This window comes from Strix uralensis, chromosome 20 (genome assembly GCF_047716275.1).
Source record: "Strix uralensis isolate ZFMK-TIS-50842 chromosome 20, bStrUra1, whole genome shotgun sequence".
NCBI lineage: Eukaryota > Metazoa > Chordata > Aves > Strigiformes > Strigidae > Strix > Strix uralensis.
In genome coordinates, this window is record NC_133991.1 from 6,199,735 (window position 1) to 6,221,730 (window position 21,996).

The 21,996-nt window shown below is 41.4% G+C and overlaps 1 protein-coding gene across 6 annotated transcripts in view; it reads left to right on the plus strand.

The window, feature by feature from the left end:
* CUX1 (cut like homeobox 1) overlaps positions 1–21,996 on the plus strand; it is a 284,672-nt gene that overhangs the window by 226,654 nt on the left and 36,022 nt on the right. For 5 of the 6 annotated variants that reach the window (XM_074890487.1, XM_074890488.1, XM_074890489.1 and 2 more), the window contains 3 exons: positions 9,206–9,508; positions 13,900–14,088; positions 18,946–19,210. The exons of the other annotated variant lie outside the window; for it this stretch is intronic. In XM_074890487.1, the coding sequence (XP_074746588.1) occupies positions 9,206–9,508; positions 13,900–14,088; positions 18,946–19,210 (757 nt within the window). The remainder of the gene's footprint in view (positions 1–9,205; positions 9,509–13,899; positions 14,089–18,945; positions 19,211–21,996) is intronic. 6 annotated transcript variants of the gene reach the window in all.

Sequence of the window (21,996 nt, forward strand, 5' to 3'; positions counted from 1 at the left end):
TTTCAGACATATTTGTTTTAATATTCAGAAAATCCTTAATAAAGCTTCTGCACACAAGCTGGTTTAATAATAAGGTTATTGAAAATACTTTCCAGCAGTTATTTCTAAATATTGACTTCTAAGTTAGGGAAACACAGAAAAATCTGAATATTAAATAAAGATTAGCAGAGTAGAACAATATTGTTTAAAGCAGGCCGTGATTTTGCCATTAATCACCTAATTTAAAATCTGAATTCTTTTTAGAAAGGGTTTTTTAACAGTTTAAAGATGATATATAAAAACAAAAAATGTATTCAGCGCTCTTCAATGCAAAGACCCTACTTTCGGCTGAAGAAGCTATGCGTGAGCAGGTAGGCATTTGAGGAGATTCTCCCTGCGTGCTTGCTGTGTTGTTTACCTCTTCCACAGGACATCCACTTTTGGCCAATGAGACCGGGAAGGGATTGGGACTGTTGGCCTGACCCGAACATTGCTCTGATGTTTCCAACTGTGTGTCTACATCCACTTGAAAAAAATCCACTTTTTTTTCCCTTCATTTGTTGTAAAATAGTGCTTAAATACGTGGCTGTGTTCATGCTTCCTTGTAGGCCATTTCAAAAATGTTCCCTAAAGAAGCTTATCGGCGAGTTTTATCAGGTGGTGTGGTTGTATCAGGGGCTGGTTGGTGTGTGTTCCAAAGTCTGGTAGATCTCAGTGCAACTTTTCATTTTAATTGATAACTCCAGTTGGATCTTTCTGCCCAAGATTCTAGACATCCTGGCTGTTCAGACTGCCCTTCGTAGTGATCTGTACTCCCCCTCCGAGCCCATCCACACAGCAGCAGGCAGCCAAGTGCCAGAGTCCTCCTAACTCAATAGAAGTTTGATGGTTTGAGTTTGTGCAGCCTTAGAGTTGTCCAGCTCTCTGCGACGTTGCTCAGCCGTTCCTCCTGTACGAGTACCTGGATTTGCTTCCCCGCATCCAGGTGCAGCATGGTGTGTGTATTGTGCAGGACAGAACTTTTCAGCTGGTGAGGCATTTTTCATTAATGGGACACAACAGAGAGCAATAAGGCACTTGCTGACACAAGTTGTGGGCTCAAGGGGTGTGTGTAAAGGGCTGCAAGTGTTCACCAGCCAGGACATTCAGCGATGCCTTCCTGCAACAACCAGACAAAGAGGGGTGAGGCCCAGGTGGTGGCACTGGCATATTCCACGTGGCAAAGGCTCTTTGAGAGGCAGGAACAGGGAGGAAAATCTGACCCAATAAAAGCTTGTGAGCTGAGCAGGACGGTCCGCTGCTCTGGGTCCTCGCTGCATGCTATCCAGACTGAGCAGGCGTGGATCACACAGCAGCTAGACAAGCCTTTGGTTATAAAGTTGGGTGGACATTGTTGTTCTGCAAGCAACATTTAACTCAAGGCTGCACTAGGACTTTCCTCGTTATGCTAACACTGAGACTGACATAAAAGATCATCGTTTTGCTAATGGACTAGTACTGCAAATGAGATCAGGAAAGAAATCCAGATTCCTGGTCTTAATCCCTTCCACTCACACTGTGTTGCAGGTGTGTGGCAGCAGGTGGCTGTTTTTCAAATCTGGTTCACAGATTTGGTTCTCCAAGAACTTGGGACAGCACAATTGTGGTTCAATGTCAGGCAAACACGGAGGTAAAGGATGGAGCCAGGACAGGAATCCCTTAAACCGATACCGATGCTAGTTCTTGGCTATGAGAAGTTGCAGTCTTAATGTAGGTTTGGGCACAATAGTGGGATTTCCAAGACTGTCTGAGGCATTTGTGGTTGCACATTCATTGAAAGGAGAATTGGTTGCTTAACTTCCCTGAGTACTTTTACATGTTCAGCTGTAAACTCTCTTCATGAGTCTATCACCAGCTTACTTGCTGTTTTCTGAACTTCACCTGATTTCTCCAGCTTCTCGTTTCTAGAATGGCTGGAGACATCCTTTTTTAATACAAGCGCAGAGCTAATTATTGAAAATGCAATGTAAAATTGCAGCAAAACACTGTAATCCTCCAGTTTATTCCAGGTACTTCTAGCACTCACCTTCATCATTCAGATAGTTTTTATGTGCTCCTGTCATTTAACATATATACAGAATGGGGACCTTTATTTTTAGTATTGCCTCAGTAAGTTCAGAGTTAACCAAAGCTGGTTTCTTCCTCTTTCAGTGCAGACATGCATACATCTGCACACTTTCCTAAAGGGGTTTTCTTTGGGTCCCTCCCCCCATCCACATAAAATTTTCCTCTGAGCCAAGACCCAAAATAACACTTTCCCCAAAGTTATAACATTTGCAAAACAAACAAACAAAATCTCCACAGTCATAGTGGAAATCTATAATCATAACTATAGCAAGTGCTTGCAACTCTAACTGCATGTACCTACATACTTTGCATCATTATATGTGCACTCTCTAGGGAGGTTTGTATACTCCCTGCGTATAACTGTGGGAGTTTATAACTGTAGGGAGGATTGTATTTTCATAAGCCACATTAATTTGCAAATTGTGAATAGGCAAGGTTCACTCACTTAAAGTAAATCCACCAAAACCACTACCTGTGAGAAAGTGTTCAGTTTTCATGGGTATTTTCTTTTAATTAGTCAGAAGAGGGATGTATTGCAGTGCTGTTCCACAAATGCTGATCAGGTTTATTACATAGTTCAAACTTGCACTCCACGACTGTTAGCGAGGAGAGTTGTTATGATGCTTTAAAAGATCGTGCAAAGACAGACGTTGCTAAAGGTAAAATTAGATAGGAAGTCAGCGGGAAAAAAATCTCTCCCTGAAATTTTCAGGCCCTGAGAAACAGAAGAACGAGGTTGTCCTGAGGATGTTGCTATTGATCAGCTGGGTGATCAGGTCGTGATTCTCAGGACAACATGCTCCAGTTTTTTGGTCTACAGATTGGATACAATGGGTAGCCTCATCATCAGGGGAAAACAGAAACTAATCCAGTCCCAGTATGAGACACTTTGATCTCAGGCAACCTGCCAGGTCTGTTGTTGTCCATTAACTCATCTGCACAAGGAGGTAAATGCAGGCCCTGAAGTAGCAAATGCTCTTTTAAGACGTTGCCGAGAAATCTCCTGTCCACATTTGTCTGCTTTCATCTTCCCTACTAATTTGCCGTAAAGGGAATGAGCAGAGCACGGGATGCTTCATTGCCTCCCTGCTCCACTGTGCGCAGGACGTGGCAGTTCTCTCTGTTCCTCGATCAGGAACTTTGAATTTGACTGGTTTGGCATAGACCTAAAGCCCGAGCTTTGGACATTACAAAAAGTGGTGCATCAAACCAAGCGCCGGTTAAATCATGTTTGGGTTCTTGTCGGAATGTCACAGAGTACCCTGTCATTTTGTTTTAGCAACTTGTCCTTCCAAATGCGCAGTTCGCCTTATGGCATGCCAGCAGTAAAAATGTCACTTACAATAATTACTTTTTGGTGTAAATGCTTGCTGACTTCCTACCTTCAAGCTGTTTTTTACACAGTGGGGAGATAATAAGAAATGACTTTATCCTGACTGCTCAAATGAACACTAAATGGAATTTAGGTTATTATTACTGCAGATAGAGGTCTGTGTATTGAAATTTAAATAGTGGATCAGATAAACTACAGAGATTTGTCTCTGAAAATTAGAGTGGATCTGCTTTTTCAATCCACTTCGCTCTGAAAGTTAAGGCAGCTGTTGTCTGCCTGCTGTCTTTAGAAAATAATATTTTTCATAATCCTTTTAGAGGCCCCTGATTACCTTCTATGTTTTGCATGGTCTTCCTCAACTTCTCCATGTTGTGTACCTCGTTCCTCATGAGTCCTTTTGCAGCTTATTAGGTAAGCTTCTGTTGGCAACAAAGGTTGGGCAGTTTATTCTCCCTGCAGTTCCTGAGCTGCAAAATTACAGAGAGCTCTTCACAGACAGGTGAGAGTGCTGGGAGGAGAGGCTCGGAGTGTTGAGTTTGTGTTTTATGCTTGCGAATTCAGATGCTCTTGTTCAAATCTTTGCTCTGAACTTTTGATTTGCAAGTGCATGCAAAATCAGTGTGCTGCCATGGTTGAAGGAGTTGAGGCAGGGTTTGAGCAAAAGTGGCAAACCTGCAACTCTCAAAATATGTACAAGAAATTCCACTGGAGGAATCTACCCGTGCTGGCAGACAGCAGCGTGATGCCTCTGGGACTGGTGAAACCATATCCATGTCTCAACGCTGCTCCGTCATCTAGATACCTCTGTTGCAGGGGATAGATCCAGGACTGGTGTCAGTTCATGTAGACATCTGTAATTTTCTGGGGAGGTTGTAGGAGGTGTCACCTGCAAGTCTTTGCAGTGTCCTGAGGTGTCCTGAGCTTCGGAAGGAGGATCCAGGTGAGGTGTGCTGTGGATCTGAGCTGTACCCCTGCTTTTCTATGGAGAGCCACGTTAGATTACTTCCTGTGCTTGGAAGAGTTCCTCTACATCACAAAAATAGTCCTTTTTGACCAGTACAATTTTACAGAATATAATTAAATGTCTCTGACTGCTGAGTGATGCTGAGGAGGGCTGCAGTAGGGGGGAGCCCAGTGCAGCCTGTGGGTTGTTACACCCTACAGGGATTTTGTCACCTTACGATGGCAGAACATGATCAGACCTCATAGAGGAGTGTGTTGGGCTGATACTGTGTTGGGGGAAGTGTTTTCGGGTAATTTGCAGGCCACTGGTGGGCTAATGATAGTCCAAAATGTTCTACAGCCAGTGATCAAGCAATTCAGGACCCAGGGTCCAGTACTGGGGACCTGACCCCAGCATGGGGGTGAGAAATCTTGTAGTTGGAGAAGAATAAGAAAATCTAATATTAAATTCAGGAAAACTGCCGCAACCAATGAACTGAGACTGCAACTCTGTTTTCAGACTTTCTCAGATTTTTTAAAACACTGTTATGATAGAAGCTATGGGGAAGGTGTAGAGGACGGATGGGACAGAAGCATCACTGGCTTCATCCATTGTGCTAAGGAATGCAAGACCACAAAAGATTTTCTGTGTTCATATAGTTAAGGCAAGGTCAATTTGTTACAGTTCTCCACCAGTTTTGTAAAATGCTCAGACAGACCTTAGTCCTATATACTAAATTGTTTGCAGAGTTTGTACAGTTTCTTAACTGGTAACTGCTGAGGCGTGGGGAGGGGAATGGGCAAGCTGTGATGACGGTTTGGGGTTTGTTGCAGTAAGATGGTCATTCAAGCAGCAATTTTATATTGGGAAAATAGTATTTTAAAAGAAAACAGAAGGTATTTGTACAATTTTGACTTTGTTTCCATTCATTTATATCTTCATTTTTCATTATACTTCCCTCTCTGGTATTGTAGTAGGAAAAAACAAAACTGAAGAATTTCTGGACTTAAGAATAAGGACTATGTGTTCTGCCAGGGGAGTTCCCAAGTACGACTCTCTAGCATTTGCAAACTGCATCAGATATATTTGTCTTTATGAAGACACATTTGCCTTCAAAGACTTGAACGCCTACCTTCACTGTATGGTCATGGGTCTCTCTTAGCTGTTTTCATCAACTGTGAAATAGGCAGTGTTGGTGTTTCAGTTGTCTTCGTGTTTTAGCTATGAATGGAGGACAGTTGCACTTGCCAAATATTTCAGATTGCTGGCCCATTTATGCAGACATCATTTCCTAATGCTTGATTTGCATTTGATTATTATTTTCTATGCTGCATATTTGAATGTGCTTTTAAAAATTGAAAGTGCCTAACTTCCCTCTACCCCAGACATATATTTTGAATTAATAATGTAAAAAGTGCGTGGTAGAGCCTTTGTCCTTTCATGACTCAGTTATACTTGCAGCTTTAGGAGATTTGGATCACTTAACGCATTTGTGGTGTATTTGAATCTTTAATGACATTACTCAACATCAACCCGTAATTGTGCAAAAGTTAGACCAGTTTCCCGATCATTTAAAATTGTCATGTTGAACTGTGTCTTTATCACATGCTTGGAAGCTAATGGACACCATCTTTCCACCAAGTTAGTTTGGGAAGACCCTGTTTCTCCCATCCTCTGTAAAGCACAAGGCCTGTCTGATGTCTTTGGCTACCTGAGCTTCTGCAGTGTCGTCATCACTGGTGATGCTCTTGGTCTTTCCAGCTCTTCTAGCACCCTGGTTTTGAAGCTTTTGGGCTTTTGCTTCAGGTTTTAAACTGGGTACAGGCTGTTGGAAAGTAAAACGCAACACCCCTTCGGTACAGCAAAGTTTATCTGGAATTTAGTAACGTAACTTCATCAATAAATGGTGATTGCAGGGTTTGCAGGTTGTGCAGCCTACCATAATGCAGTGTTACATTCATATTGACAAAATGATCTCTTCCTCACTAAATACAAACATGTAAACGTTTGGTGAACATCACTTACTCATAGGAAACTGGATCACTCTTGAGTTAGTGCTCTTCTTCAGTGAAGTCCGGGGTTAGAAAAGCAGAACACGTTTTAAAGAAATAAGCTTTCAACGTATTATTTTCATTGGAAATGTTCAATTGCTACTTCTGAAATCTAAATACGTGTTTTTCGGATGTCCTGAATTTGTTTCTTTGTCCTTTAAGGAACTTCACAGAAATGAATACAGACAAATTATTTCATAAAACATGTGAAATGGCTGTGGATTGACAGTTAAATCTGTAATAGTGAATACATTCAATTTTCCCCTTTGTTCTGTCAGCAGTCACTTGTACTCTAAATGTCTATTTAATTTTTTAAGTAGATTAAGGGGGAATATTTGCATTATTTGATTATTGAATTGACTTTTCCAAATAATGGATCTTTTCCTCAAATATTTATGTGATATTGAAAATGTTTTTCCATAAGGGAAAAATGCTAAAAATGATGGGGGAACATATTTTGAGTTATTTGTAGTGTATGCGCATAATGCCTCATCTGAAATCACTATACATTTGCCTTTCGTTGGGGGGAAGAAAAAAGCAGTTTGTCATCTGTACTGCCTTCCAAAATTAGATTCAGATAATCCTACCTTTTTGAGTAAATAAGAGCAGATTGGTCTTAAAAATGAAATTCAAGCATGCTCTTGATATGTGATATAAAAAATAAATAAGCTAATATGTGAGCAACATAGAGCATTTCAGTGATAGATGATAATATAGATTATCTTTGTTGTTTACATAATTAGGCTGGGCAGGGAAAGGAGAGGGAGAAGGAAGCATTAGTAAATGGTTTTGTTTAGTCCTGTGTGGTTGGGGTTTTTTTATTTTGGATTTTTTCTATGCTCCGTGTGTGCGTGTGGTTTGCAGTGCACGGATGAGGAATTGTATAGGAAATTTGCAGCTGCTCTAGTTATTCAGTAAGATTTGTATAAGCTGGCACAAGGGACAAAATTAGAGGGAACTTGAACGAGTGCCGTGCAGTTTATTAGCTAGGCAGCCATAATTTTGACCTTGCTGTGGGTTAAAGGACACAGACCTGAGAAGAAATCTGTTTATCATGTAGGGAATTCATGCCATCCCTGACAGTGTACAGTGAACAAGATGGATGATCTGCCAAATTGGTCCCTCGCATGGGTGAATCAGGGCAAATTTACAGTACAATTCCTTTGCTGCTCCTGATACAAAAATAACATTTGCTGGGTTTTATATTCAGTTGTATGATGACCTAGGGTGAACAGAGAAAAGAAATAAGATTTGTAGGATCCCTATTACCTTAAAGATTTATATGCACCTTGCTTTCCTTTTACGTCTGCCTCTTTTGCATCTCTCATGAAGCACTAAGGAGAAAGTCCAATTGCTTGGTTTGAGAGAGCAACTTGATGTAAGTGTGTCAGGGAACCTCTCTTAAATGCAGCATCGTGAAAGCTTCTGTTGCCTTGAACAACGCAGTTGTACTGTGCACCCTGCTTCCTTTCAACCCTACTTTTACTTACATAGCATTTTTCTTTAATATTTGGGATGTGTTTCCGTGCTACACAAGCTGCGTGTTGTCTAATGATTTGACGGTATTTTGGATAACAAACAAACAAACTTGAAAATTAGCAAAATTTGCTATTAGCTATTGGCGTGGTAGCAACAGGAGCGGATGCAGCAGAGTGAACCGCTCTCGCAGTAGTGTTGCAGTGCTCAGGAAGACACAATTCTGTTAGAGGGACTAAATTTTTGATGTAGACTGTCCTCATCCTTGTACAATTGAGAGCATTGTAAGCTTCCTCCAGAGATCTCGAGGCAAACCCACTGATGTAGGAATCTGAGATACATGCAATTAACCATGTCAAGTAATGAGATGTGAGACAGCAAGGAGGAGGAAGCAGTCCCACAAAAATGGTAAAGAACTGTGAATGGAGGATTCGCATGTGCTCTTTATCATTTGAAGGGAATTGTCTTCTAAACCACATTGTCTACGTGTTGTTGCTTTAAACAATGTTCAGACTGTACTCTTAGATGTCTGAATTTTCTGCATAAGCTCAGCTGGTATGTTGTGTTAGAGATAAATGTGAATTTATTAGGGGAAAACAACATTTTGTACAGAACCTATTGTTGTTGGCAAATTAACAGATTCAGAAAGCTTTCTTTTAAACAAAGTGTCACAATAACAGATTTGGGTGTCTCCTGATCCACTAGCTGTCTTTATGTTGGATTCTCAAACACATTAATTAATACGACATAATTACAAACTGTATTTTAATCTCGTTAAGTTATTTCTGGGCAAAGAGAAGTGCAAAAATGTGATGCAAGTGATAAGCAAAATGAAATCAATAACACTCTCAAGATATAAAGTTGTATCAGTTGTAGAAAACCCCTCTCTGACATTATAAAATAGTGGCTGAGTGAGTTTCTTACAAGTCACAGAAGGAGGCTTAAACCAACCTATAGTGGTGGATTTAAAACCATTCTAATAGAAAAATGTTGTGGAAAGCAAAACTATGAGATTTCTTGGCCAAGGAAATCTCTTGCAAACTTACAGACTATCGCACTTCATTTTTTCCTCATTTTTATTTGTATTTCTACATCTTGTCTTTATAAGAAAGCAGAGATGACTCAAGATAAAATTAGAAAATAATTCTGTTTTTAAAAAGAGGCTTTTTAGTAACCAAGTCATAGCAAGTAGCATTTTGCACACTTAGGCATTTCTTTAAGTAGGTAGAATATAAATGAGAAGGAAAGTTAAATATCCTGCAATCAAAACATTACAATTATGCTAAAGTGGGGCCTTTTTTCTTTTTTTAATTACAGAAAGCACTCCAAAGACTTCTGCCAGTTGCAGTCCTGCTCCTGAATCTCCCATGAGTTCCAGCGAGTCAGTGAAAAGCCTGACTGAATTGGTACAGCAACCCTGTCCCGCTATAGAGACAAGTAAGGATGGCAAATCCCAAGAATCTAGCGAGCCGTCTGCTTCTGAATCCCAATCTACAACACCTTTGCCACTGCCGGGCCACTCGGCACTCAGCATTCAAGAACTGGTTGCTATGTCCCCTGAGCTGGATACCTATGGCATTACAAAGAGGGTCAAAGAAGTGCTAACGGACAACAATCTTGGTAAATCGCTTTATTCTCATTTCTTGACTGAAATAAAATGAAAGTGTTCGTGCTTTTATTTTTAAGCTATAATTCAATAGATGTTTACAAGAATACTTGGTTTTGACTCTGGCCTAAGCTTTACTCTGTTAAAAATAATTTTTTTTTTTTTTTAAACTGATAGAAAAATCCTTTCAGATTGTCACACTACATAAAATGTCATCATACCCTTGCTCTTCTTAAGCTCTGCTCCTGGCTCACCAGCCAGATACTGCTCCCACCTGCCTAAATACAGTCCAGCAGGCTGTCCAGAAGACCAAAACCCCAAAGCCAGCAAGATCTCCCCTTGAGAAATGCTGTTTTTCCCATGCTTATAGATTCAAGTCCCTGGCATTTTAGGTATAGGTGAAGTAGAGGAGTCCAGCATGATTGGAGAGGGAGGTGCATCACAAGCCAAAGCATACCTGTAGAGCTACGAGGGTAAATTCAGACTCAGCTGAGGTTTTGATGAACTTGTAGATAAGTATATGGGGCCATTCAGTTACTTAGAAATGTGCAAAGCTAAGGCTGCTTTTGTTTACAGATGGGTTTTTGGGTGTCGAATTCAGTGTGATGTTGACATGGCTGTATATTCGGAGTAGTCAAAGGAAATAACCTGATCTGAGTATGGGAAATCCACACTTAATACTGCCACTATGCCTCGAAATCACTAGTTTTTCCATATGTGTTTAACACTTGCTTCCCTCACAAGGCACTGGGAAACCTTTAGGAGTCCTTTGAAGTCTCTAGCAGGAAGGCAGTAAGGCTGCCCCGGTGTTACCTGCACATGCTTCTGGGGCTTAGCATGGGATTCATCTCACCTGCATTTAGATGTTCAGAATAGATGTCTGAAATGGTTGGGATGACTCACTCTCCAGAAATACCAGTATCTTTCCATTCACTACAGATGGGACCAAAAAGATAAGTTTAGGTTTAGAATGCTGATGGTACTTCTGTGAGAAGAATTCCATCCATGTCATCTGAATATTATGACTGTATAAGTAAAAACTCCTTTATTTTAGTATGTAAGGAAGCCTTTTTTTGGCTAGACACAGAATAACATGTAATTATCTTGGACTGGTTTTTTTTTTAAGGGGAAAATTACAGGGATGGGGGAGGTTACGAGTTCTCATTTAACATAATTTGGGAAAAAAAGAAAATGGCCCTGATCGTGGATATACCCTGCATGAGATTGTGTTCCACTGAACCTAGCAGGATTACTTGCTCCTGCGCGTTGGCACGGGCAGACTGTGGTTGGTTGTTCAGTGGAGGTAATGCAGAGATAAAGCCACAAGTCACGGTAAGGCTTTGCAGGTTCAAGTCCCTAGTTTTTGGGCAAAATGCTGTTGAGTGCTGTACCTACTCTGGTGTTCCAGAGAGGTTTGAAAAAGTATTTTTGTTTACATTTGCTTTGATGCCATTTTTACTTAGTCTTTTTTATTTCCCATGATTTTTGTTTTCCTACAGTGTGGCTGACAAGCCTAAAAAGCAGCAGAAGAGCCAGGAAATGTGCCCCAAACTCTGCATTAGGTGTGGAACCAGTTTCAATGTCTCCTTTTGCGCCCTCAGTGTGCTAGTGCACCAGATTGACTCGGTGCACAGGTTTCTCTGTCTTAGGCCACAGGGCTTTGTGAACCTGTCTTAGGCAACTGGTGGTGGCTCAGTTGTTCCAATATCATCAGCCAGTAAAGACCACGGTTGTGCAAAACCATTCAAGATGCATTTGGCAGGTCTCTCTTCCCATGCCTTTTAGCGTTTGTTCAACAGTCACCATTTTAGTAACCGATGCTGGCAGCGATAACGCTGAGATGTTGCTGGTATTCCTGGTCCCAAATGTCATAGTATTATCAGTGATTCCCTGTTGGGCAACATAAAACTTCGAGAGGGAAGCAAATGCAGTGAAGGGTTACAATGGTGGGGGGTTTTCAGAAAGGGCCAAGGCTTACCATGAAACCAGCACAATTTACAGAAAGTTTTGTCCGTGAGGAGCTACATCAGTGGGAACAGGCGTGAAGGATATTAGGGTAAAAGATAGGGAGAATTAGCAGGAGTTTTAGGAAACCTGTGTTTAAAAATATTCCAGTTATTAATAGCACTCTGATGAAGATGGAGTGTGATACACCTGCTACCTCCAGAGAATGATTTCTAACACATTCCCCATTAGCTTGGGAGTCTTTCAGGTGTTTTATCCTGTCCTGCCATATCCTGGGATAAAATAAATGACAAAAACATCTTTAGCTTTGTTCTTAACACCTAGAGAACATGATGTTACCTCTTTCCACGTTTGCATTTTTAATTTTTAGGCTGTAGCTTGAAGTTCATTTCCTTCAGCAGCATTGCTAGTACCTGATCTGGGCTGCTTGTTCCTGACTCTTTTGCAAATCTGTGCCAGTGTTGCTGTTCATGTGGCCACACAATAAACCGGACCAGTTGGTCTGAGTCAAAAGAGGCCATTTATTTTTGGTAGGTTGGTTTGACTCAGATCAGTTCCCTGCTCTGATTTACTGCGCAGCTGCACGGGCAGTCACAGTGACCACACTGGCACTGCACAGGGGCTGCCCGAGCTCTCTCTAGCACAGCCTGGGGTTAGAAACTGGGGGGAACAGGAAAGTTATTTACGAAGGCAAATTAAAAGAGTTTTAAAGTAGCTGTCTTATCTTGCTAGTAGCTGGCAGGTTTAAAGGTAAATGGATGAGGCCTTACTGATGTTTTTAAATACAAACAGGTTAACTTTGCAATACACATGATCTAAAATCGGCCATGAATTTCTTCTTTTGTCTGATTTTCCTGATACTGAGGATAGTGGGAAATCACTTATTACTCAGAAACTTAAGTGAATTCTGAATTTAGGTTTCCGTTCAGCCTGTAAGAACCATTTTCAGGGTTAGTTTTAGAGCTTATTAGCAGACTCTGTCATGTTAGCCCTGTCCTTTTCTGTTTCTGTTTCCCCTTTCTGCCTTTCATTATCTCAGCTGCTTCCTCCAAAAGCTTTGCAGGCCCCCCTGCCCCATGCATCTGAATGGGACATCCTGCAGCTTCTAACTGGTCCCACTTGCCCTCCTCTCCCCATACAGGTGAAAAAAAGTCCCCACAGGGCACAAGTCTTGGGATGCTTTTAAAGACAAGGAGGGGGAGATTCATGGAGTTAAGCACAGGGGGATGGGTCTATAGAGCAGGTATTTGTGTCAGGATCAGGTGAGGCTGTGAAGGCAGGAGCTGATGATGCTTTTGCAAGTGCGGGCATGTCCTGCAGAGCTGTAGGAGCACAAGCCCCCACGCAGCAGCATTGTCCCTTAGGGATCTGTTTGTTGCCACTGGCTGAGTCTGCTGGCATTGCTAGGAAGTGAAGGAAAAGCGTTCTGCTTTGTGTTAGCAAGGGCATTCAAAAGCTACGGATCAGACACAAGACCCTGAGGCCTAAACTTGGTCGGTATGGAAAGATCTTTGGGTTACCTTGAAAATAGATGATAGCTGCACTTCTATCAGAAATCACTGCGATGACTCAGATGACTTCAGGCTCTGTCTTGCAACAAAAGCTGTTGCATATCAAGGCAGTTTAGCTTAGGAAGAACACTGAAGTGAAGGGGTTTAGAAAACCAGCTGTATGGTTGGGTTTGAGCTGCACAAGCATTTTTCAGAGTCCTTGATAAGGTAGATCTTAACCATGCAAAACTAGTGTTACCAATGCACATACAAATGCTGTACATTGAAAAGCATATGCAGTTTTTACCCTGCTCAGACGATAGCGCTTTGAAAGAGAACTAAAATTAAGTATTCTTAACTAGAAGTACTGTAGAGACTGTAAAAAAAGCTGTTATATTGTAAAATGTGATTATCTGTAGTTGGTAAGACACAGTTAGAATACCACAGGTAGTACAGCACAGAAAATACATACGTGTGTCTTTGAGGACACTTACATGACTGTTGCTGAATGGGGGGATTGCATTGGTCTTGGTTCACTGATTGCTTGAAATGTTTGGATTGCCCTGTTGGAACGAAGCTGTTGCAGTGCCCTCCTGCATAAGAGCTAAGTAGCCTCACTGCTCTCACTAGTTTCCTGCTTAGCTAAAAGTTCAGGGTTTTTTTAATCTCATTAATTTTATTTTTTGCACTGTTTCACTGTAAGGTCCCGGTCCCCAAATGTGTTGAGCTCCCCTCTTTGCCGCAGTCAGATCCTAAGGATTAAAGTAAAGCTCAATATTTACATTTTTAGTGGGGGGCAGAGCTTTTATTCTTCTAAATGTTTCTTTTGGGTTTTCAAGCAATTCTGAAGTAAGAATAATTGACGAATGATCTCGTAGACGTGTTCTGTCTTTTTAGTTAGCCTCGTCTCTTAGCTGAATGAATTCATGCAATTTTCAATTTCGTATTAGGTCAGCGTTTGTTTGGGGAGACAATCCTAGGGCTAACACAAGGCTCTGTCTCAGACCTTCTGGCTCGCCCGAAGCCCTGGCACAAGCTGAGTTTGAAGGGACGGGAACCCTTTGTCCGCATGCAGCTGTGGCTGAACGATCCCAACAACGTGGAGAAGCTGATGGATATGAAACGAATGGAGAAAAAAGGTAACTCGGAGCAGACTGCTGACTCATGTTTTCTGTTATTTCAAAGATGACCGTGCCTTTTATAATTCTCCATAAATAATATAGAGGCAGCATTGATCCAGTATTATGAAGGTTATGCAAAAGGACTTCATGACAGCTTTTTCATAGCTTTATTTGATGCTAGCTCAAGCAGATACATCTCAAAAAAAAGCCAAACAACCAAACCAAAACCCTGAGTATTCACCAGCTGTTGTGAAATCACTGCTGTGTTCTCCTATAGATTAATTACTGAGGCCCTGGTGTATCACTGATAACGTGCCTTACCAAATGAGAAATGTGAGTTTGGGAGCTGGCTTTGGGTTATTAGTTAATAGTGCTGCAGCTGGTCACAGATGTTGGGCTGGAAGAACTGTGCATTGATTCCTGAGAGAGCTTCTCGCCAGTCCTGCACTGATGGTCGCTAGGAGCAAAGAAAAATGCAGCCTTTATAAAAGGGTATTTGAGAATAATTAAATCTGCAGCCTTTGTAGGGATGGGGGAACATGACTGTGTTAATAGATGCTCACATAAAACAGCTAAGTCATGAGTATGTACCTGAGAGATCTAAGTTGTTATTGGGTATCTTAGTAGGGAGTATATCCTGAAAATTTATCCTACTCTCTATATGTTAAATTCATTACTAAAAAACAGTGGTTATTTAGAGCCCTGGTTTTAGTATGTTCGTGTGATTTTACGAGAGAGACTGATAGGCTGCCATTATCAGCAGTTAACTAACTAATGATATATACATCTCTCGAGCTATCCCTTAATGATATTAGTACAGATAGCATTAATTGTGTGCACTGAAAGTGCTGCTGTTGAATGATGTCCTGAAAGCATTAGCACATTTGATCAAGAACTTTGTGATTATATTAAAAATTGCAGTGAGGGAGCTTCTGGGAAAATTGTAGTCTTGCGTGCTTTTAAGAAGAAATTCAAATCCTTGTCACAGTAACCAGTATAATGTAATGCAATGCAGTATCTTACCACAAATTGTGTATGATCTTCCATGGGGAGTAAAATCCACTTGGGTTTTCCCCCTTACAACTGTAAACCAAAGGGAGCCATGATGGGTTTTGCTGTATTAGAAACATGGCAGAAATAAAATTGTCAACTAGCTGGATTTTTATAGCCTCAAAGAGAATATCGCCCATAATGCGGGAAAATAAAATAAAAATAATTTAAAAGTAGTACTGACAATATCCTTTCAAAACTATTTTCTAAACTGGATTCTTATCAAATAGTGTGCAATGCATATGCTCTATAGATGGCACCTGAATAGAGATAAGGTTATAAATCATTGAGACTCTGTACTGAGCTCCTGAACTGTGTAAGTGCTGTCCTCATAGCAGAGCACTCTAAAGTGAATTCAGTGCTGTATTTTCTGCAGAATCCTTTCATGCAGGATAAGGATCCTGTGATTTAACCTTTTAAATTGCTCTAGAACCACATTAAGAATTTAACTTTCCCTTCAGCTAATGTCAGTTAAAGAACAATGCAACTGTATCTGCTATGAGTGAAACATTATTATCAATTATTTCTCTGCCATATTTTATTACGGGAGCAAATTAATAATTATGATAAAGGTGAGCTGCGTATATCTTTTTCTGTTCTGCCAGTCTGAAGTTTGTGCTATAAATGTCCATTCTAAGAGGTTCTGAAAATTTGCAACGTACATTAACTAACCTCTTTGGAGGAAGCTCATGAGGCTGAGACACTCTGCACCACCTTTCCTGCCTTGGAAGAGTTCATTCCTCTTTCTTACAGCCTCCTGATGTGTGTGCTGCTGGTAACGTCACGCTCCTCACTGAACAGTACTGAAGCCTGCTGTCAGGAAAAAAATTAATTCCCTTTATTTCCCCATTATTTTGCTTTTTAATAATCTTGTTCAATACCATGAAAGATAAAAACTACATTAAAAAAGGCTCTGTTTTACCTCAGTGGGCAGTCACTAGTTCTGCAATAGCGTCTGCTGCATCTGTAGCTGAGCATGTGCTGGGGAGCCATCCCAGAGGGACACGGTGATGCTGGGTTGGCAACAGCAGGGGGAAAAAAGGTAGTAAAACTCAGGATAGCTCTGGCCGTTACAAGTTGGTCTCAGACCCGCGTCCAGACCTTTGCCCAAATTACATTTGGAGTTGTTTTTTTTTCCATAGGTCTCCTGAGAAGTGGAGACTGATCACAGACAAAAATCAAACTTCTCCAAAAATCAAGTGTGTTTGCAACTTGGATTCTGGTTTTGAGCCTTGCTGTCACTGCAAATGTGCTGACTGATCTCCTTATGTTGTCTACACGCAGCACATATGTTTAAAATAAGAATTAAAAAGGAAGAGCTTTTTAAAATGTCATCTAAAGTTTCCAGAGACCACCATTAAAGCCTAAAGCTTAGGTGCTAGTTCAGCACATGGTGACGTGCCAGGATTGTGCCTTTGGCCCAATGAAAATTAGTTCTGATAACATATTATCCTCCAGAAAAACAATTGCTTATGACAGGACAGTGGGACATCCTACTCTTTATGCCTATGTTAAGGAAATATGTGCATTTATATAATTTGTTCCATTCACATGAGAGAGACATGAATAAGCCATTGCACCTTTTGTGATCCCAGGGTGGGGTTACAAAAGCAGAGGCAGGCATTAGGGCATGAAATTTTTCCCAAGATATCACAGCTTCATGCTGTCCTTAGGAGTCTAAAGATGGGAGCTGTGACCTGCCAGAAATGCCATCCTTTGGGAGCAGAGAAAGCAGAGATTCAGAGCATCCTGATGCATGGGTGTCTCGTGCTAACTCAGTCGCCTGACCATATTCCAGAAACTCTGGTTAGAGATCCTTAAACACCTCTCACATCTTCCATGTGAGGTTCTGATTTGTCCCATGGCCTCCTTTAAGCTGCTGCACGTTGCTGAAGTGATAGATGCTGTCTTTCAGCCCTCTTGGTCGTGCTATCAAAGGAGACAAGGGAACCTTGTATCTAGTTTGCACGTCAATGCAAGTTTGAGATAACACCTTGGAGTCTTTGAAATTAAAGACCTTATATAAATATGATATTATATTGCTGGAATGATTAATTCCATGGTTCAAGGTTGTTTGCTGGAATGATTAATTCCATGGTTCAAGGTTGTAACAGTTCCTTGAAGGCTGCAAAAATAAGGCAAATAGGTTACCTTGAAATAATGCATTTACCTGCGGTCACTTTGCAGTTCTACATCTGGTTGGAACAACTTAAATAGGTGATTTTTTAAATGAATTGTATTTAAAAAAAAAAAATTAAAAACCCCATTCCTTTTTATGGTTATTTCAAACACGTGCAGGACTGTATCATGGCAGAGTGATGGATCATGAGCAGCTCGCGTTCTGTTCCATATCAGTGATCTTACACAGTAGGCAATCCACAGGTAATCTGTCATATTCAGGAAAAACAAAATGAGGGCCATGCAGATACCCCCAAAGGTTACAGAGTGTGTTCAAAATTCACTTCGATGATAGTAAGACACAGTGTAAAAAGGTCCCCACTCTACCACCATGTAGAGGACAGGATGCTGAAACCCACTGGAGACAGAAACCCTGGCCAGTCCTGTAGGGAGCTCTGCCAGAAGAAGCTGACTCGTGTGAGAAGGGCTTTGAACATTTCAGTTTATTTGATTGCATTCAATTTTTATTCTTCGTGCACCCTCAGCCCAAAGGCAGAGCTGTGGGGAGAGGGAAATTTGTTTTTTGAAGAATTTGGTTGCTGACCAGTGTGAAGTGCCCCACGCTGGTCCCTGGCTCCGACTGGAGCTCCTGCCTCTTGGAGATTTAGTGCCTACTAGATTGATGTCAGGCTGGTGTGATCTGGAACTTAACAGCCGAGGTTATCAAATTGCAGCTCTTGAATACCTAAACTCTTAAATATCTAGAAGGTATTTAACAGGCCATTAAATGTTTTATTGACAAGATTCATCTATATTTGCCGTTTTCAGCCCCCTCATTAGCAGTGCTTGTGCATGATACTGCCAGGTGCAGTAAATCCCACCTCTCTTTGCCCGGTGTAAATCAATCAAGTCAGTGACAGCGTTTGCTGGGACTCTTTCCTTGCAGAATTTGCCAGGATAATTCAGTCCCTGTCGGGGAGGAGAGTCAGAGGTGGTATCACAGGCTTCTGCCATCAGCCTCACTGAGCTCCATCAGTGCAGCAGGAGCTTTCTTAAAAGTATATGCATTTTTGAAAGAGCCTTACGTAGGGGAGGAGGATGCTGTGGGCTGTTTTTCTTTCATAACCTGTCACCGCTATAGCAAAGATCTGTAGGAAAAAGCAGCAAACGCCTGATGGGTTATTCAGCTCGTGGCTGGGATCGCTGGGTGCCGGGCGCCATCGTGTGTTGGCAATGTGGCTGCAGCTGCCTTCAGCTTCCATAGCCATATTTTTAATTCAGAGACCTTAAGTGTACACCTTAAATGTTTAACAGCCAAAAACATTAAAGTTGAAATGAAGTGCAGCTGTCCTAATCAAGTGCTTAAGTGGAAGTTCACCCCTCCTGAAAGAGTGAATTTGAAATAAATCGTGTTAACTGAACCCTGTTATTCATGTCCCATGTTCATTGAAAAAGCAGAAAACTCCAGCAGGTTTCCAGTTGATTTACCCTCTTTTCTTCCCCTTCTCTCTTCTTTTTCTGCCTCTTGCATCCTCCCCACATTTGTTTTCCTCTGGTCTCTGATGATGCCCCTTCCTTTCTCTTCTCTCCGAATAGCCCATCCATGCATCTGCAACCTGTCATCTTCGCATTTATTCCCCAGCTCGTATATTCATTGATTTTGCATTTGTATTCAGCTGGGGATGATCCGATGCACTTCTCTTTCAGCCTACATGAAACGGCGACACAGCTCTGTTAGCGACAGTCAGTCTTGCGAGTCCTCATCCGCTGGAATAGACTACAGCCAGGGAGCCAGCCCGCAGCCGCAGCATCAGCTGAAGAAGCCCCGAGTGGTGCTGGCACCGGAAGAGAAAGAAGCTCTGAAACGAGCCTACCAGCAAAAGCCATACCCATCACCAAAAACCATTGAGGAACTCGCTACACAGCTCAACTTGAAAACCAGCACCGTGATCAACTGGTTCCACAATTACAGGTAGGAGATCTCCCGGGAGCCCTGCTCATAAAGGATTTATTTTATTTGCTTTGGCAGGGTGCTACTCTGCTTCAGCAGACTGTGTCCGCTTCCGCTAGCGTTGAGCGGCTGTACAGAATGAACAGTTTCGACAGCAGGGAGGTTCTAACTAACAGTAATGCTAATGCTCCAGACTAATATTAAATCATCCCTGAGGAACAGCAATATTCACATACTGATGTAAGTAGTGCTTTTAAACAGAAAGTCTTGCTTTTGGGGTGGGCATGGATTTAGAGATGTCCACTGCTGAATATTTATAAATCCCACTGCAGTAAGCAAGCCTGGTCTTTCTTACTTGCATCTGCACGCTCACACAGACATATACGTGCACGTATATGCTCACATATAGGTGTGTGTAGTGTGTGTTATGCCTGGGTCACTTAGTGGGGCGCTTCTTGGAAGTGTCCTCTACTGGATGGCATCAGAATTGCACTGCTTTCATCATACAATTTTCCCCCATAAGAGCAAAAAGAGGATTTTCTGTTAGATCTTGAGTCACTGAGCATGGAAAATAAGCACAGTGTGTGATGTATTTCTGGGAAGCTCCACAAAGTCATGAAGGACAGAGAACCGATAACCCTGAAGGCAGCTGTGGCCACAAATTTATTTCATTGTTATGATTAAATCATTGAGTCCTGCTGAAATGGAGTAAGATGTCGGTCTGTTTAGTTCCTTTCTCATAATAGAAGGAACCTTCCCCACATTTGAACCAGTGAAGTAGGTTTTGGCCTAGAGACAATGATAAAAAGAAACAATGCTGGAATGGCATATAAGAATTATAAGGATTTGAATAAACATATTATCAACTGCTTGGGATTGGGAGTCTTAATTAGTGCAGTAGAATTTTCTCCAAGAAACTTGTGCTAATGAATATTGAACAGGTACAGTTGAGATACCAGATTTAGTACTATTCCTCCACTTGGAGCCAGTAATGTTCCTAATTAGTCCAGATTGCTAAACTTGTTTGTTTATAGAAACTGCTAACATTTAAAGGGTATTTTCCACTTTGGCCCTTCTCAGTTTTTAACAGGGAAGTTGCTGAAGCAGAAGCAGCACAGTTTAATGAGATATGTCAGAAATACTATGCACAATAGTTAAATAATGTTTATAGTAAACAATATAAAATCTAAAAATTATAACCAACGAGTAATCATACTTACACTGAATTTCATTGACTTGAATTCGCTACAGATGCAGCCTCTTTCACTGCTCCGAGTTCTCCAAATGCAGGCCTCCCTTCCAATTCCCACTTCTAGGCAATTATACACAAGTTGGAGGAATGCCTATGAAAATATGTTCCCTTCGGCCTGACAGCAAAATGTGCTGTTCTCACTTACGCAGACGAGTGCAGGAGCACTGGTGGCATGTGTCATCTTCCTCATTATCATGAGATCTCCTGTTTAGGCGTGCTGTGAGAAAGCGTGACAAGTCATGATTGATCAGCGTGTTTAGCCACACCAAGCTATACAGTAATGTAGACTAGGTGCTGACAGTTGTATACAAAATAAAAAATGTATAAACAAGGTGCTGTAGGCTGGTGGGTAGCACAAGCCTCAGAGCACTGAGTGATCTGGACCAGGTCCCAGATGTGCTGCTGAGTCTCCAGGACTCAGAGAGGTTTCAAGCCTGTGTGGAGCCCTGGGTGCTTTAAGCAGTTGCCACCACTGAAAAATCAACACACGTGCCTGTTCTTTTCCTCTGTACAATAATTTTCTTTGTTTTCATGCATGAAGTACTCTTAAATCATTGGCAGGACATTGCAGAAGAGGTACAAGTTACATGTTCTGCTAGGGGAACAGGGTCTGACTGTTGTGCAGCTCGTGTATTATAAGAAATGGGTAGTGTTTCCCCTCTTCACCTTCTCCAGGCCACATTTTATTTATCTCTTTTATGCTCTCCCTCAGACGTTTCTTTTCCAAACTGAAGAGTCTTCATACAGAAGCTGTTCCACATCTCAGACCATCTAGTTATTCTTTAATATACAGATTTTTCTTTAAAGTAACTTCAGGTAAGGCAGGGTACAGATTCGGACAAGTTTGTCTTCCTGTCCCTCGGGAATCCTGTTGTGGTGATGCTTTTCCTTTGGGACTCAGCCTAAACCTCACTTTCCAAAGGTGGTTGCTACAGCAGAATCTAACTTTATATCCACCAGATGGGAAGTCAGCACTAGCATTTATTCTCTGCAGCAAAAGAAACTTAAAAAAAAATCCTCAGCAGGCAAAGAAATAATTCACTTCAGAATATAAATAGCTATAAAGGATTTTGACATGTCTGCAAACTTCTCCACATCTATGGCTTTGCATCCATACCAATCACATAGCTCTCAGAACATAAAAGTAAATATAACTTACTTTGCGTTAGTAAAGCACATACAGGGCACATCAGACTTTGAGGCTCTATTGTCTTAAGAATGGTACAAAAGAGTAGGAGGTAGGGATTTCTATTCCATTTCACATGTGGAAGCTGGCATGTAAACTCATGTAAGGTCACAGAGATGATACTACAGAAGCATCAGGAATTAAGCCAAAATTTCTTGAAATATAGTCTGGTGCTCTTGGATCCTAAATATCATTGCTTTTATTCTGGGCATATTTTTCAATGAGCTGTAGCATTATGCTTGTTTAGGTGTTGTGTGAAGGCCTGTGCAGGGAACTTCAACATATACCTCAGGAGATCTCTGATATTTGGAGCCACACCGATGAATGCCAACAAGATGCGTTGATGTGGAGGCCAACACCTTCCACTGA